The sequence below is a fragment of the Lithobates pipiens genome, unplaced genomic scaffold (assembly GCF_037356315.1).
Source record: "Lithobates pipiens isolate NorthernLeopardFrog02 unplaced genomic scaffold, aLitPip1_a1.2 Scaffold_16, whole genome shotgun sequence".
NCBI classification, from domain to species: Eukaryota; Metazoa; Chordata; class Amphibia; order Anura; family Ranidae; genus Lithobates; species Lithobates pipiens.
This window is the reverse complement of record NW_027507748.1, coordinates 452,229,179-452,246,929: the sequence shown is the minus strand read 5'-3', so window position 1 is coordinate 452,246,929 and position 17,751 is coordinate 452,229,179. Positions and strand designations below refer to the sequence as shown.

Sequence of the window (17,751 nt, the reverse complement as noted above, 5' to 3'; positions counted from 1 at the left end):
ACCATTTCTGCACTTCCCTTCTGGGGGTTATAATTATGGACTGATAGTGAGGGGCAGGAGGTTTCGAAACTTTAAGGCAACCTGGATGCTTTTAAAAATAACTATAGGTGCATTCAGCCACCTCTGAGCATCAGTATTTAACAGATGCTGAAAATTTACTGGCTTTTTTGTATTACCACATGGACAAACGTTTTTGTTTTTTTAAACCCACCCCTGCATTCGTACTTTCAGATACTCAAATATTGAATTTTGAGAAAACGCAATGCGCAATCCTTCCTAGCTGATACCGATCATATACTACAGTGATACCTCAGCTCAGGAACGCTTCTGTTCACGAACAACTTGGTTCGCATACAGAAGGGTTCACAAAAATTAGCTTCAGTACGCAAACTCCACTTCGGTTCACGAACACGAGCCGTGGCCATTTTCCCTGCTCTGACACATGGTCGCAACTTCCTGTAAGTGAGATTTCGGTCACAGAGAGACACTGAAAGTGTACTGTGAAGACACGTACAGTATTGATAAGCTTTTTGGTGTGCTTTTTAGCACATAGTGTTCAGTACTGTACTGTACATCCCTGTGCACACTTGCTGTAAATCTTTTTTGTGTGTTTTTTATCACATACTGTAGGCATCCAGAATGGCTCCAAAGAAAATTCAGAGCAAGCATGGTGGTAAGTAGAAAGTATGGAGCAGTAATGAAGGTGATAAGACTGTTCAGAGCAAGCATGTTGTTGAAAAGAAAGTGCAGAGCGGTAATGAAGGTGATAAGGATGTGAGAAACGGTAATGCAGGTGACAAGAACCCGCCTTCCTCCACGCCAGAAGTCGTCTCAAGCAAGGTTAGTGTAAGTGTTCTCTCTCTTCATACTGTACTGTACTTTGTTTCATATTTTTGTGGTTCAAAAACAAAAACAAAAGTTCAGAACGGATTAACCTGGTTTACATTGAACCCTATGGGGAAATTTGCCTTGGTTCATGGAACTAATTAAGTTTGTGAAACGAGGTATCACTGTATATACTTTGTGTCACCCTTGGGGGTACATGTTCTGTTCATTGAAATGTGAACTTAAATATATTGTTTCTTGACAATGGCATTATTGGTGCAGATTTACTGGTATATATTGCCTTGTTTTTTCATGACATTGTCGGATACTGCTTTTCTAAATAAAGAATAAAAAAAAAAAAAAAAATCCAGATATTTTTCAATAATTGTGAGTTGTCAAGTGTTCACATTCCCTAAACTAAAGGGCCCTTATTCCATAACTCACATGTTTTTTCCTTATCTTGCAGGAGGATGGATGTCATACATTGCCAATCCTTTAGAAATCCAGGTGTGCAATCCCAAAGACTGTCAACAAGGTATGTCATGTGCTCATGCAACTGAACAGGAAAGAGATTTTTACTTATTAGTAACTTAAAAACCTCAATTACTTCTCTAAACATTATACAAGTAAGAATGGCCTTACAACATGACCTCATAATTTTTCTCATTCGATGTTCTTATTAGAAGAACATTTTCAAAAATGACATGTATAAAAGATGGGCTACAATGCTTGGTAATATAACTCCAGTAACTTTTTATAACAGTTCGCAAATCCAATGAATTACAAACAGATACATACAGTATTACAGTACTTTTAGGTCCATGTAACATTGCTCAACAAGGATCAATAATTTTCATAAAAAAGAAAGACAAGAGGAAGGGGGAAAACAGGGCCATGAAGAAAGAAAGGTAAAAGTCAAGAGGAAGAGAATGGGAAAGGGTTGGGTCAGGCAATTCCCCTAGGGTCATAGGCAGGGCATAACCAGCAGACTCAAAAGTGCATCTAAAGGTCCAGCAACTGGCAATAAAAATTCCTTAGCAAACACCCAGTGACTCAAGGCTCTAGGGGTGTTGAATTTAACCGCAGCATCGATGCATCGCGATTCGGCCATCCGCAATTCGGCATCGATGCTGCGTCTGACATAATCAATTTTGAGGTGACGTCATCTGCATGCCACGCTGTGCCCTGCTTCTTCGAATGGAGCTGAACTGAGCCGAGGGCATTAGCCATGCCACCATTTCCTGTCATCCCCACCCGTATCACTGTGTGTTTAGCTGGCTACTACAGGAGAGGAGACATGTGGAGCAAGTGTCCCCGACTCCCGGTTTCCAGAGAGTCCTCCTCGGCTCACTGTCACATAGACTGCTGCAGATCACCTAAGCTAGCGTCCTGCACTTGTCCTCCTCACAACAGGCTGCTGCGGGCAGTGGGAGACCCAAGCGAGCCAGAAGAATACTGGATGGCCGCGTTTGTCCTCACAGGCTGCAGGGAGAAACCAGTGCACACTGTCATCATCATCAGGTACTTAAGTCAGACACATATCTGATGCACCATTATTTACACATTATTCATGAATTACGGTTTATGCATGTCTTAGTGATTGATTCACATCACAATTTGATTGATACCTTTTTTTTGTATAATATATGCTTTTGCTCATAACTGACCCCACACATGCAGCCATGCATTGCATGTGTGGGGCAGTGATGAGCAAAACCATAATTCATACAAAAACAAAAAAGGTATCATTGAAATTGTGATGTGAATCAATCACTGTAGTCATTTGGGGGCAGTCTGGAGGTCTTCTTTAAGTTGTCTGCTGTGTTTACACTTTACTACATGCAAGGAGTGTTGTCTTTTTTTTTTTTTTTAAGAACACATAAAAATTTTAAAAATGAGTTCTTCACACATTTCCCCGTATAACCCTCTTTGGTTTAACCCGAATTTATCAGAATTCTGAACCATTCCCAACCCTGGTGTGTGGGCAGGTAGGGGCATCAAATATATTAATCAGATCTGTTTTGAGGGCAAAATACAGACTTTCGACAAGTTGAAACAACAATATAATTTACCTAACTCACACCTATTTAGATTCTTGCAACTTAATCATGCTTTTAAGACGCAGTTTAAAAATGCTCCTGTAGCCTTTTATACCACGAGATTGGAGACTTTGCTCAGAGATGAAAATCTATCTAAGCCCTTATCCAACATATATAAAGCATTACTCCCTAACGTCCATACAGGACTAGAAAACCTTAAAGCAAAGTGGGAAGTAGATTTCCCTACACTGGACAAAGAAGACTGGGAAGAAATGTGGGAGTACCCATTTTCACAGCTAGTATCGGCTAGAGATAAATTACTGCAATTTAAAATAGTACATAAGGTGTACTACACACCTGTACGTCTACACAGAATCTTTCCATCTGTTTCAGCCTCTTGCTGGAGATGCAACTCACATTCGGTGGATTTCACCCATATGTTCTGGAGCTGTCCTCAGATTGAAATTTTTTGGGTGGAGGTGACCAAATTTATTCTGACAGTAACCACCGTTCCTGTGCCATTGTCTGTAGAGGTATGTCTGCTGGGACTAGTCAAACCACTGGCCCCACGCTGGGCAATTAGAATACTGCAAGGACTATTAGTATACTATGCCCGTAAATCTATAGTACTAAGATGGAAGGCCTCGGCCGCACCCTCAATAAATTTCTGGAAGAGGTTAGTGAATACGGCTCTACCACTGTATAAAGCGACTTACCTGTCACGTGGCTGTGGCAATAAATTTCACAAAATATGGGCTATTTGGACGGAATCTCAGTACACTAATGCAAATTCGGATGATGATTAGTACCACTCTATTGGGCACTGGGAAGGAAGTGGGTGGCATCCCTGACTGTATTAACATACCTGGGCTCTCAAGTCAATGATATATGGGGAAGAGGGGGAGTACGTGTACGAAAGTGTATTGTACAATTTTATCTCATGAACAATCAAAGGAAGTTGTAGTGTATGTGCAAAATTGGAGGTTTGCTTTGCATGGTCTGAATTGGAGGTTGAGTGTATAGTGGTCTTGTTAGACATACATGCATTTCAGATGGATGTATATATATATATTTTTTTTTGTATTTTTGTTTTTTCTCTCAGTAGTTGTATAGTTGTGACCAGCCTGGGTATGCCCAATTAGGCTGTTATGTTTTTTTCTGTGTTTACCTTGAAATTCAATAAAAAATAAAATAAAATAAAAAATGAGTTCTTCTGACTGCTTGAATTTTGTGGATGAAAACCGTGCACAGTAATTGTGATGCATCGTCGAATCGAATCGTGGACAGGATAATTGTAATCGAATCGAATCGAAACGTGAGGCCAGTGAAGATGCGGCACCCCTACAAGGCTCCCAAATTTTTTTTTTTAAACCTTAGCATAGTTTTTAAAAACTTAGCAGAGTTTCTAATTAGAAAATGTCCATTGAAGTCTGGAATTGGATTATATCTAAACTCGAGAAAAAAACATGAATGTATCACAGCTTACCTTTCCTTACATGTGGCAGCTGAACTAATTTTATTTTTTTTCAAACTTTTTTCTTCTGCCAGGAACACACTATCTGTCCTAGGTTGACAACGGTACGGTATCTAGGAGGAGCAGTGTTATCTATATCACCTCCCCATTTTCCTAACATAGGGGAGGTGTTTTGTGGTCAGTGAAGATATCTGGGAACAATGCTAACCAATATCTTTTCTCATTTGCCTCCTTTTCTCTGTCTATACCTTCCCTTCCCTTTATTCTCCCCTTCCTTAGAAGCCTCTTTTATGTTGTTTTACAGCATTTGAAGTCTCTTTTATGTTGTTCAGATGTACCTGATTTGGTTTTTAGATTTCAATGCTTTTTTTAATGGTATCTTTGATGGCTACCTGAAATCAAAATACCCTAGGTGCTGTTTTACCTTTTCTTCTTGTTCTTTGTTTATGCATTTATGCAGATCTACATAGTGCCTCCCCTTCCTTACCTAACCACCGTACTGTGTTTCAAAGTATGTATTATTCCCTTCCAACAATGTCTCTTTTGCATGTAAGCTATCACAGAGTCGCCCTTTTGCTGACATTGTTTTTGACTTTGTTAGAAAGCTGTTTCACTTGTATCTGTATTTGATGGATGTGACCTTTCCTGCCTGTTTTGTACCATACTCATAAAAAATAAAAAAAATAATGCTAACTGATAACAGTCCGCAGAAGAAAAGAGCACAGGATATTATCATATTATCAGATCATTTGAATAACTGAATGAACAGCTATTTTTTTTTTTTTTTGCGTTTGTCGAACTGATATAACATAATGCTTTCAATGTTATGTTTAGCAGACCATAAGGGAGCAAATAAAAGAAATGTATTGTTTGAGTTTTTAATTTCAGCCAAAGTCAGCAAGCTAATGAGCCAAACTTTCACTTTTGCTGGTATTTTGTTGCTGTCTGTTGTTCAGATTAAGGACTTATGACCATGGGTACTTGTAATAAAGTTTGAAGAATGGCACAAACTCTTCACCATAACTTTTAGATAACTGGGCATGACCACCGGTTATGGAAAAAGGTGCCAGGCTCAGTACCATATGTGCTATTCTAGTGGGAAGATACCAAAAACTTGTTATCAAAATGAAAAAAAAAAAAAAAAGTTCAATAGAATAAGCTTACTTCCATGGTGGTCTTATGTATCTGCCTGATGCCTATGTAAAAAACATTTTCTTAGAGACATTACAGTGTATGTAAACCCTTCCAAATAATTTCATCTATTTTCCCTCTTTTGGTCTGTTTAATATAGCAAGAATTTTGTTATATCTGATGGATAAATACCCAATACTTCTGCCAAAATCTTGTGAGCTAAAAACATCCTCTACTCTCTGTCTCTGCTGACTGTTATCAGTTTGCACTGCTCCCAGTTCTCTCTATCGACCACAGAACACTCCATCCTATATTATTAAGATGAAGAGGGGTGAGGTGTTCCATAGTCCATGCTTCCTGTCCTGTCAGTGTGACAACACTACTCCTCATAGATAAAATACAGTGAGTGTGTGTTGTCACCTTAGAACAGGAAGTGTGTTACTGGCAGGATCACCAGGCAAAAATAAAAGGGGAAAAAAGCCTCTAAAAACAATGCAGTCATCACATCTATACACTGGTAAGCTGCAATGTTTTTTTGTTCTAAGGTTAACCAGTTGCCGACCGCCGCACGACGATGTACGTCGACAGCATGGCACGGGCAGGCATATTGGCGTACATGTACGTCCCTGCCTTGCCCCGGGTCGGGGGCCCGATCGGGCCCCCGCCCGGTGCCTGCGGCGGTCGGTATTCGTTCTGGACCGATCTGGGATGAGGGGGCGGCCATTCATTCATGGCCACCCCCTCGCGATCGCTCCCGACGAATAGAAAGTCTTCGTGACATCACTTCCTCTCCTGTAATGTAAACACAGGAGAGGAAATGATGTAATCTCTCCTCGTGTCGGTCTTTTTCGTTCCGGCACGGAGGAGAGAGGATCGGTGAGTTGCACCAACACACTACACTAACAGTAGAACACGCCAGGCACACTTTTCACCCCCCCGATCACCCCCCAATCACCCCCCAATCACCCCTGCCCCCCCCAGTCACAGTGACACCAAGTGCATTTTTTTTTTTTGCATTGGTGTCATTTGTGACTGTAATAACTGTTAGGGCAGTTAGGGTTAGCCCCCTTTAGCTCTAGGGTGCCCCCCTAACCCCCCCAATAAAGGTTTAACCCCGTGATCACCCCCCGTCGCCAGTGTCACTAATAAGCGATTTTTTTCTGATCGCTGTATTAGTGTCACAGGTGACGCTAGTTAGGCAGGTAAGTATTTGGGTTCGCCGCAGCTTTTTATAGCGTCAGGGACCCCCATATACTACCGCATAGCCCCCTGATTGCCCCCCAGTTAACCCTTTCACCAGTGATCACCATATAACTGTTACAGGTGACGCTGGTTGGTTAGTTATTTTTTTTTTGTTTCAGGGCACCCGCCATTTATTACCTAATAAAGGTTTAACCCCCTGATCACCCGGCGGGTGATATAAGTTTGAGGGTCAGATAAGGCCTGCGTCGCCCCAGCGTCAGGTTAGTGCCAGTACCGCTAACACCCACGCGCAAAGCATACACCTCCCTTAGTAATATAGTATCTGATCAGATCTATATTAGCATTGCCTGCATTTTAGGTTTCCCAAAACGCATTGTTAGCGGGATCAGCCCAGATACCCGCTAGCACCTGCGTTTAGCCCCTCCGCCAAGCCCAGCCCAGCCCACCCAAGTGCAGTATCGATCGATCGATCACTGTCACTTACAAAACACAACACACATAACTGCAGCGTTCGCAGAGTCAGGCTTGATCCCTGCGATCGCTAACAGTTTTTTTTGTAGCGTTTTGAAACAGTCGCTGACAGGCTAGGTGCTTTTTTACCTGTGAGTCTCACTAGTGTACCCCTAAATTTAGAGCCCAAAATGGCAAAGCGAAGGTACACTAGTGAAGAGGCCTACACGTTTCTGAGCATGACAGATAGTGAAGAGGACGTCACTCATCTGTCAGATTCAGGCTCAGAATACGATCCTGTAGAGGACAGCGGCTCCATGACAGATAGCTCTGACGACGGAGATGAGGCCTCTGTTAGGGACAGGTGTGCCCGATCCCGAATGTATTCTGTTGTTGAGGTGCATAAACCGCAGGCCACTCGTATGGAGCAGAGACGTACTAGAGCCGCTCATCCTTCTGGTGAACTGGCAAGCACCAGCGGCCTAGTACACCCTGGACGTACATCCAGCACTGCAGTAACACGTGGTGACGTGGCGAGTCCCATAAGTGCAGTTCAAGCTGGCGAGGTGGCAAGCACAAGTAGTGTCCCGCTGCCACCAAGAAGACAAAGACAGGCCCGTCGTACCCATAGTGCCCTTCCTGCAGAATTCGCCAATCCTATTTGGGTGCCCACCACTTCTGCAGAACCCGTACTTCCCCCATTCACTGGCCAACCTGGCATTAAGGTGGAAACAGTTGATTTTACGACACTTGACTTTTACTCACTGTTTTTCACCGAAGATCTCTTTAGATCTATTGTGGACCAAACCAATTTGTACGCTGCTCAACACATCGCCACTATTCCCCAGTCCGCCCTTGCCAAACAATGGAAACCAGTTACGGTTTCTGAATTTAAAATCTTTCTGGGCCTCTCCCTCAACATGGGCATAACCAAAAAGAGTGAGTTGCGGTCATATTGGTCCACTGACCCAATTCACCATATGCGCGTGTTCTCTGCTTCCATGTCCAGGGCACGATACGAGATGATTTTGCGGTTCATGCACTTCAGCGACAATGAACTCTGTCGTCCTCGTGGAGACCCTGAGTACGATCGGCTCTACAAAATTCGGCCCCTCATAAACCACTTCAACCAACGTTTTGCAGACTTGTTTACTCCCGATCAAGTTGTCTGCGTTGATGAGTCCCTGATTAAGTTTTCTGGTCGCTTGTCATTCAAACAATACGTCCCCAACAAGCGTTCCAGATACGGGGTCAAGATGTATAAGCTCTGTGACAGGGCCACAGGCTATACACGTAGTTTTATGGTTTATGAGGGTAAAGATAGTCACGTAGAGCCGGAGAACTGCCCTGACTACATAGGAAGCGCTGGCAAGATAGTGTGGGACATGGTGTCACCCTTATTCGGAAAGGGGTACCACTTGTACGTGGACAATTATTACACAAGCGTGCCACTGTTTAGTCACTTGTTTGATCAGCAGATTGGAGCATGTGGCACCGTGCGACCTAATCGCCGGGGCTTTCCCCAGCGGCTTGTAGAGTCCCGTCTTAGGCTGGGGGAGAGAGCCTGCTTGCGCAGTAATAATTTGCTCGCTATGAAGTGGAGGGATAATAAGAATGTTTTCGTTCTTACCTCCCTTCATGCAGACACGACGGTCCAAATTCCTACGGCGACTGGTATTGTGGAGAAACCCCTCTGTGTCCACAAATATAACCTTAACATGGGAGGGGTGGACCTCAATGACCAGTTGTTGGCGCCGTATCTAGTTGCCCGTAAGTCCAGACGCTGGTACAAAAAACTGTCTGTTTATTTATTCCAATTGGCTATACTGAATGCTTATGTACTACACAAAGCTTCAGGACGGACTGGATCCTTCCTCAAATTCCAGGAGGATATCGTCAGAGCCCTTCTGTATCCAGGCGGTGCTCCACCTCACCTTCCCCTACCAGATGCAGTAAGCCGGCTGCATGAGAGGCATTATTCTTATGTCATCCCGAGTACCCCTACCCAACGAGCCCCCCAAAGAAAATGTCGTGTCTGCAGAAAGCGCGGATTTAGGCGTGACACCCGTTCTTATTGTCCCCGCTGTCCTGACCAGCCTGGTCTTTGTCAGGGTGAGTGTTTTGAACGCTACCATTCACTAGTTGAGTATTAGCGTAGGGTACAGCATTGCACAGGCTAGGCACACGTTCACAGGGTCTCCCAAGATGCCATTGCATTTTGAGAGACCCAAACCGCTGGAACCGTTACAACAGAAAAAGTGTTAAAAAAAAAAAAAAAAGTGTTAAAAAAAAAAAAAGTAAAAAAAAAAAAAACAAAAAAAAAAATATAAAATAAAAAAACCAAAAATAGTTGTCGTTTTATTGTTCTCTCTCTCTCTATTCTCTCTCTATTGTTCTGCTCCTTTGTACTGTATTCTATTCTGCAATGTTTTATTGTTAACCATTTTTTGTTTTCAGGTACGCCATTCAGCTGTAGCGTGGATTTATTTATCTTGACAGCAACAGCGTTTGCTCCCACGATATGTAAAGCCACGACTCCATCGCTGTCGGAGGTGATTTCACCACCACAGTTAAAAAAGAGCATATATGCCGAAGCATGGGGGCATAAGGGGTGGAGGAGCGATTTTGCTCCTAATGCCGCGTACATACAGTCAAAATTCCGACGGAGGGCTTGCCCGTGGAAAAGTTTGAATGTATGTACGCGGCATAACTTTTTTGCGGGAGGATGCCCCCATGCTTCGGCATATATATATTTTAGGCACAGATTGTGTTAAATGTGTTATTTTTTGCGATTTTTTTTTTGTATTTGCTTTGCAGGTATGGTAAGTCCTACTGTTATACTGTAATGTTACTTTGTTTTATTGTTAACCATCATTTGCTTAGCAGGTACGCCATTCTGCTGCAGAGCGGATTTATTTATCTTGACAGCAACAGCGTTTGCTCCCATGATACATAAAGCCGCGATTCCAGCACTGTCGGGGGTGATTTCACCACCACAGTTAAAAAAGAGCATATATGCCGAAGCATGGGGGCATAAGGGGTGGAGGAGCGATCTGCTCCTACCTTTTGCGGGAGGATGCCCCCATGCTTCGGCATATATAAATGGTGCATGTATGCCCACCATTAGAAAGTGGGTGGATGAAGGGTGGTATCTAATGGTGGGCATACCCACCGATCAATATTTTTTTTTCGTTCAGCCCACAGGCTGCATGAAAAAAAAATTACAATATATGCCCAACCAGTTCCAGCAACATACTGGTATGTTGCGGGACTTTGAGTGCTTATACCAGAATGATGCCTGCAGGTTTAGGTATCATCTTGGTATCATTCTTTTCAGCCAGCGGTCGGCTTTTATGTAAAAGCAATCCTAGCGGCTAATTAGCCTCTAGACTACTTTTACAAGCAGTGGGAGGGAATGTCCCCCCCCCCCCCCGCACCATCTTCCATGGTTTTCTCAGGCTCTCCTGTCCCAACAGGAAACCTGAGAATGCAGCCGGTGGTTCCGCCAGCTGACCATAGAGCTGATCAGAGATCAGAATGGCTCCAATCATCTCTATGGCCTAAGACACCGGAAGCTACGAACATTTCATGACTTAGATTTTGCGGGATGTAAACAGCGCCATTGGGAAATTGGGAAAGCATTTTATCACACCGATCTTGGTGTGGTCAGATGCTTTGAGGACAGAGGAGAGATCTAGGGTCTGATAGACCCTAATTTTTTTAAAAAAGAGTACCTGTCACTACCTATTGCAATCATAGGGGATATTTACATTCCCTGAGATAACAATAAAAATCATAAAAAAATATATATAAATGAAAGGAACAGTTTAAAAAAAAATAAAAAAAGCAAAATAAATAATAAAAAAAAAAAAAATAAAAAAAAACACCCCTGTCCCCCCCTGCTAAGGCGCAACGCGGAACGCAAGCGTTGGTCTGGTGGCATATGTAAACAGCAATTGCACCATGCATGTGAGGTATCACCACGAAGGTCAGATCGAGGGTACTAATTTTAGCAGTAGACCTCCTCCGTAAATCTAAAGTGGTCACCTGTAAAGGCATTTAAAGGCTTTTAAAAATGTACGTAGTTTGTCGCTGCTGCACGTTTCTGCGCAATTTTAAAGCATGTCATGTTTGGTATCCATGTACTCGGCCTAAGATCATATTTTTTATTTCATCAAACATTTGGGCAATATAGTGATTTTTAGTGCATTAAAATAAAAAAAAGTGTGTTTTTTCCCCAAAAAATGCGTTTGAAAAATCGCTGCGCAAATACCGTGTGAAAAAAAAAAATGAAACACCCACCATTTTAATCGGTAGGGCTTTTGCTTTAAAAAAACACTTCATGTTTGGGGGTTCAAAGTAATTTTCTTGCAAAAAAAAATATTTTTTCATGTAAACAAAAAGTGTCAGAAAGGGCTTTTTCTTCAAGTGGTTAGAAGAGTGGGTGATGTGTGACATAAGCTTCTAAATGTTGTGCATAAAATGCCAGGACAGTTCAAAACCTCCCCAAATGACCCCATTTTAGAAAGTAGACACCCCAAGCTATTTGCTGAGAGGCAGGTCGAGTCCATGGAATATTTTATATTTTGACAAAAGTTGTGGAAAAAATACATTATTATTATTTTTTTTTTTTTTTTTGCACAAAGTTGTCAGTAAATGATATATTGCTCAAACATGCCATGGTTATATGTAAAATTACACCCCAAAATACATTCTGTTGCTTCTCCTGAGTACGGGGATACCACAAGTGTGAGACCTTTTGGGAGCCTAGCCGCGTACGGTACCCCAAAATCCAAGCACCACCTTCAGGATTTCTAAGGGTGTAAATTTTAGATTTCATTCCTCACTGCCTATCACAGTTTCGGAGGCCATGGAATGCCCAGATAGCACAAAATCCCCCCAAGTGACCCCATTTTGGAAAGGAGACACCCCAAGCTATTTGCCGAGAGGTATGGTTAGTATTTTGCAGACCTTCATTTTTGTCACAAAGTTTTGAAAATTGAAAAAAAGAAAAAAAATATACATTATTTTTTTTTTTCTTCATTTTCAAAAACAAATGAGAGCTGCAAAATACTCACCATGCCTCTCGGCAAATAGCTTGGGGTGTCTACTTTCCAAAATGGGGTCATTTTGGGGGGTTTTGTGCTATTTTGGCATTTTACGGCCTTCAAAACTGTGATAGGTAGTGAGGTGTAAAATCAAAAATTTACACCCTTAGAAATCCTGAAGGCGGTTCTTGGTTTTCGGGGCCCCGTACGCGACTAGGCTCCCAAAAAGTCCCACACATGTGGTATCCCCGTACTCAGGAGAAGCAGCAGAATTTATTTTGGGGTATCATTTCACATATGTCCCTGGCATGTGTGAGCAATATATCATTTAGTGACAACTTTGTGAAAAAAAAATAAAAAAAAATAAAAGTTTGTAATTTTCCCGCAACTTGTGGCAAAATATAAAATATTCCATGGACTCAACATGCCTCTCAGCAAATAGCTTGGGGTGTCTACTTTCTAAAATGGGGTCATTTGTGGGGGTTTTGTGCCATCTTGGCATTTTATGGCCTTCAAAACTGTAATAGGTAGTGAGGCGTGAAATCAAAAATGTACGCCCTCAGAAAGCCTGAAGGCGGTTCTTGGCTTTCGGGGCCCCGTACGCAGCTAGGCTCCCCAAAAATCCCACACATGTGGTATCCCCGTACTCAGGAGAAGCAGCAGAATTTATTTTGGGGTGTCATTTTACATATGCCCATGGCATGCGTGAGCAATATATCATTTAGTGACAACTTTGTGAAAAAAAAAATAAAAAAAAAAAAGTTTGTAATTTTCCCGCAACTTGCGGCAAAATATAAAATATTCCATGGACTCAACATGCCTCTCACCAAATAGCTTGGGGTGTCTACTTTCTAAAATGGGGTCATTTGTGGGGGTTTTGTGCCATCTTGGCATTTTATGGCCTTCAAAACTGTGATAGGTAGTGAGGCGTGAAATCAAAGATTTACGCCCTTAGAAAGCCTGAAGGCGGTTCTTGGCTTTTGGGGCCCCGTACGCAGCTAGGCTCCCAAAAAGTCCCACATATGTGGTATCCCCGTACTCAGGAGAAGCAGCAGAATTTATTTTGGGGTGTCATTTCACATATGCCCATGGCATGCGTGAGCAATATATCATTTAGTGACAACTTTGTGAAAAAAAAAATAAAATAAAAAAAGTTTGTAATTTTCCCGCAACTTGCGGCAAAATATAAAATATTCCATGGACTCAACATGCCTCTCACCAAATAGCTTGGGGTGTCTACTTTCTAAAATGGGGTCATTTGTGGGGGTTTTGTGCCATCTTGGCATTTTATGGCCTTCAAAACTGTAATAGGTAGTGAGGCGTGAAATTAAAAATTTACGCCCTTAGAAAGCCTGAAGGCGGTGCTTGGTTTTCGGGGCCCCGTACGCGGCTAGGCTCCCAAAAAGTCCCACATATGTGGTATCCCCGTACTCAGGAGAAGCAGCAGAATTTATTTTGGGGTGTCATTTCACATATGCCCATGGCATGTGTGAGCAATATATCATTTAGTGACAACTTTGTGAAAAATTTATAAAGTTTGTCATTTTCCCGCAACTTGTGGCAAAATATAAATTATTCCATGGACTCAACATGCCTCTCAGCAAATAGCTTGGGGTGTCTACTTTCTAAAATGGGGTCATTTGTGGGGGTTTTGTGCCATCTTGGCATTTTATGGCCTTCAAAACTGTGATAGGTAGTGAGGAGTAAAATGACATATGTATGCCCTTAGAAATCCTGAAGGCGGTGCTTGGCTTTCGGGGCCCCGTACGCGGCTAGGCTTCCAAAAAGTCGACCACATGTGGTATCCCCGTACTCAGGAGAAGCAGCAGAATGTATTTTGGGGTAAAATTCCACATATAACCATGGCATGTGTGAGCAATATATCATTTAGTGACAACTTTGTGTAAAAAAAAAAAAAAATTTTTTTTTTTGTCATTATTCAATCGCTTGCGGCAAAAAAATAAAATATTCAATGGGCTCAACATGCCTCTTATCAATTTCCTTAGGGTGTCTACTTTCCAAAATGGGGTCATTTGGGGGGGTTTTCTACTGCCCTGCCATTTTAGCACCTCAAGAAATGAGATAGGCAGTCATAAACTAAAAGCTGCGTAAATTCCAGAAAATGTACCTTAGTTTGTAGATGTGACAACTTTTGCGCAAACCAATAAATATACAGTTATTGACTTTTTTTTTACCAAAGACATGTGGCTGAATACATTTTGGCCTAAATGTATGACTAAAATTGAGTTTATTGGATTTTTCTAATAACAAAAAGTAGAAAATATCATTTTTTTTCAAAATTTGCGGTCTTTTTACGCTTATATCGCAAAAAATAAAAATCGCAGAGGCAATCAAATACCATCAAAAGAAAGCTCTATTTGTGGGAAGAAAAGGACGCAAATTTTGTTTGGGTACAACATTGCATGACCGCGCAATTACCAGTTAAAGCAGCGCAGTGCCAAAGTGTAAAAAGACCTCTGGTCATTTACCAGCAAAATGGTCCGGTCTGAAAGTGGTTAAATAAACGTTAACACTCTTGATACAAGCCATATTTAAAAGTTTTTACATTTTAATTGAAAATATCTCTCCAGCTTTTATGTTGCACAGAGAATGCTGCTCCAGAACAGCACTAATGTTTTCCATATTCAGATTATTTTATAACTCCTCTACATGTCTGGAGACTGTATGCAATGCAACCTCTAGACTAAAGGCATTCATTTTATAATATACACAATTCTGCACTCAGCTGTTACTTACGTCCTATTTTCCAGAGGTGCCTTGTACAAATCTGTGCCTCACAACATGTCACTAATATAGTAATATACCAAGTGGAAGCAGAGATGGTATTTGCCCTCATTAGAGTTATATGTAGTGGAGAAAATCACATAAAAAAAACATTGTTCAGTATTGAACAATGTGGAAATATTATGAATGATGATGAATAAGATGCTTATTATTTCAATGTGGGATGTTTGGACACCACTCTGGTTATTTTCTTTCAATTTTTACTACCCGACACTAAAGTACGCCAGGGATGAGTCACTTTTCTTTCTTTCAACCAGCAGGTTTTGGACACAAAAATTACTTGATTCCCCCATCCACACTCTCGATGTGGATGGGGGAATCCTTCCTGCTGAGCCTTTTATTCTGACAGAGGGGAGACTTCCCCTCTGTCAGAATACACTGATCAGCACCAGTGATGTAAGCAACTCAGTTAAAATAAACAGAGTTACTTAACACAGTTACTTTAGAGGGTAACGAGTAATCTAACTGATCACTCTTCCCCTCATGGTAACTCAGTTCCCATTACTTGGGTGACGTTACCACAATTATATCTACCACCCCGGAGGCCCGCTGTGGCCGCGCTGCCTGGCCATTCGTTCTGCCGCACGGAGGGGGGCTTTTACCTGCTGAGCTGAGAAGAGACTGAGACTCAGAGAGACTGTCTGGACAGCGCCATCCCGCCCTGCCTATCCAGAGAAAGAGAATGTAGGGAGGCGGGATGGACACAGAAAAATTAAGTCAGCTGACCAGTTGACAGCAATCGAGTGAAGGGGAGGGTCTCTCTCTCTCCCCATGAGGAAAGGCATCCCTGGAGGCATTCAAGTAAGTGACTGTCTGACGATTCGAATTGCAGTGCAATCTATCCATCCCAAGTCCTCCACCACCTCTGCTTCTTACTGATCCCATCCCTACCCACCCACCATCACTTCTACAACAGAGGTGATGGGGGAGATAAAGTAGGGATGATATCAGTGGTGGTGGGGGATGAGATCAGTAAGAGGCAGAGGTGGTGGTGGGAGAGGATGGCACCACCACTGCTGCCACCCCCCCAAGTACCACCTCTGTCTGCCATCGCCCCAAGTACACCACCGCTGCCACCCCCCAAGTACCACTGCTGCCACCCCCCCAAGTACTCTACACCACTGCTACCCCCCAAGTACACCACTACCACTGCTACCCCTCAAGTACCACCGCTGCCACCCCTGTCACAGTTACTTTGCTGAGTAACTAATTACCTTTTCAATGTCGTAACCAGGTTACTAACGCAATTACTTTTTGGGAGAAGTAATTTGTAACGTAAAGTGGTTGTAAACCCTTACAAACCACTTTGACCTACAGGTAAGCCTAGATTAAGGCTTACCTGTAGGTCCAAGCAATATCTCCTAAACCTATATGGTTTAGAAGATATTTGCCCGAAATCGGGGCACCGCTGTCTACGGCGCATGCGCCGTAGACAGCGGCGCGCAGGCGCACTGAACGCAGCAGTTCCAAAAATGGAGCTGCCGCATTTGTCGACTCCCGTGCGCATGCGCGGGAGTGACGTCATCGCGGCTTCGCCGAATGACAGCGGCGGAGCTGCGAGACGCCACCAGCAAGATGGATGCGGCGGACTACAGGGGACAGCGCGACTTCGCTGGCTCCTGTGTCAGGTAAGTGACACATAATGGGCTACTATGCGATGCATAGTAGTCCATTATGCTTTACCTTTGCAGGGAAAAAAAGAGGAAGTAAACTCATCAGGGTTTACTTCCTCTTTAACTAATTACTTTTTTTAAAGTAAGAAGACCAACACTGATCAGCACTCCCACCGATCAACTGGGGAAAATCCAACTGGGTGGTTGTACAGAAGATGATCGGTAGATCAACATCTGCACAATAAGCCTGCCCATACATGGATTGAAATTCAGCCAGCCCCTGCTGAACCAACTAAATTAGATCCATTTATGGCTGGCTTAACCCGGCAAGCAGTTCATGTACCAAAACCTACTTTTGAATACTGCAAAAAGCCCTCTTTCTCCCTAGGTCCTCCACCACCCCGCTCAGACTTCTTTTCTTTCTTACATAATGGGTCTTCTTTTCAACTATTACCTATTTACAGAGCTATGTCTACTAATTTGAACACAGATAGGGGCTTTAGAATTTTACCATACCTCAATTTCAAGGAAGAAATCCAGCAGCTTCCTTAACAGCCTTACATTGTGCTCAGATCCTTTTGTCTTCTGTGAACTTACTCCTGGGATCAAATACCTGCAATTTATATAAGGTAGTGAATCTAATATTCACCAAACATTTTCTGCAGATTAATCTAGGCAGATGTGCTTTAAATTACAGTGATTGATTCACCACCAGTGAATGTTCGGTGAAATTTACATTTACTGCTTCATGATTACAGCCATACTTTCTTTCTTCTTGATTATATATTATCACTTATGACAACTGGAGCAAAGGAAAATAAGACTGTTGTCCTTATCAACCAGTCAAGAAAAAATGTCCCAAAAAAGTAAACATTTTAATCTATAATTTTATATATCTACCGATCAACTTCTGTACGACCACCCTGTCCATTTTTTTCTGACTGTTCAGTGCTGCCAGCTACAGTGTCAGGTCACCTTGAGGCCAGGTGACAGATGCACACCGTAGGGATTAGGAGTGCATCGCAAGGTTGTGGACCCTACGGCTGACTGCTGCTGAAGGAGGTCAAGGTGATAGGAAGGCAGGGCCGCCAGAACACCAAGATGGATCCCACCGGGGATAGAGCGTAAGATTCCTTTGGGCGCGGAGTCTAAGAGCCAGCAGG

General features: G+C 42.6%; 1 protein-coding gene across 4 annotated transcripts in view; it reads right to left on the bottom strand.

The window, feature by feature from the left end:
• Window positions 1–17,751, bottom strand: part of LOC143983296 (cohesin subunit SA-2-like) — a 155,058-nt gene that overhangs the window by 58,526 nt on the left and 78,781 nt on the right. For all 4 annotated transcript variants that reach the window (XM_077482810.1, XM_077482811.1, XM_077482812.1 and 1 more), the window contains 2 exons: window positions 17,105–17,201; window positions 1,270–1,381 (listed from right to left, as the gene is read on the bottom strand). In XM_077482810.1, the coding sequence (XP_077338936.1) occupies window positions 1,270–1,381; window positions 17,105–17,201 (209 nt within the window). The remainder of the gene's footprint in view (window positions 1–1,269; window positions 1,382–17,104; window positions 17,202–17,751) is intronic.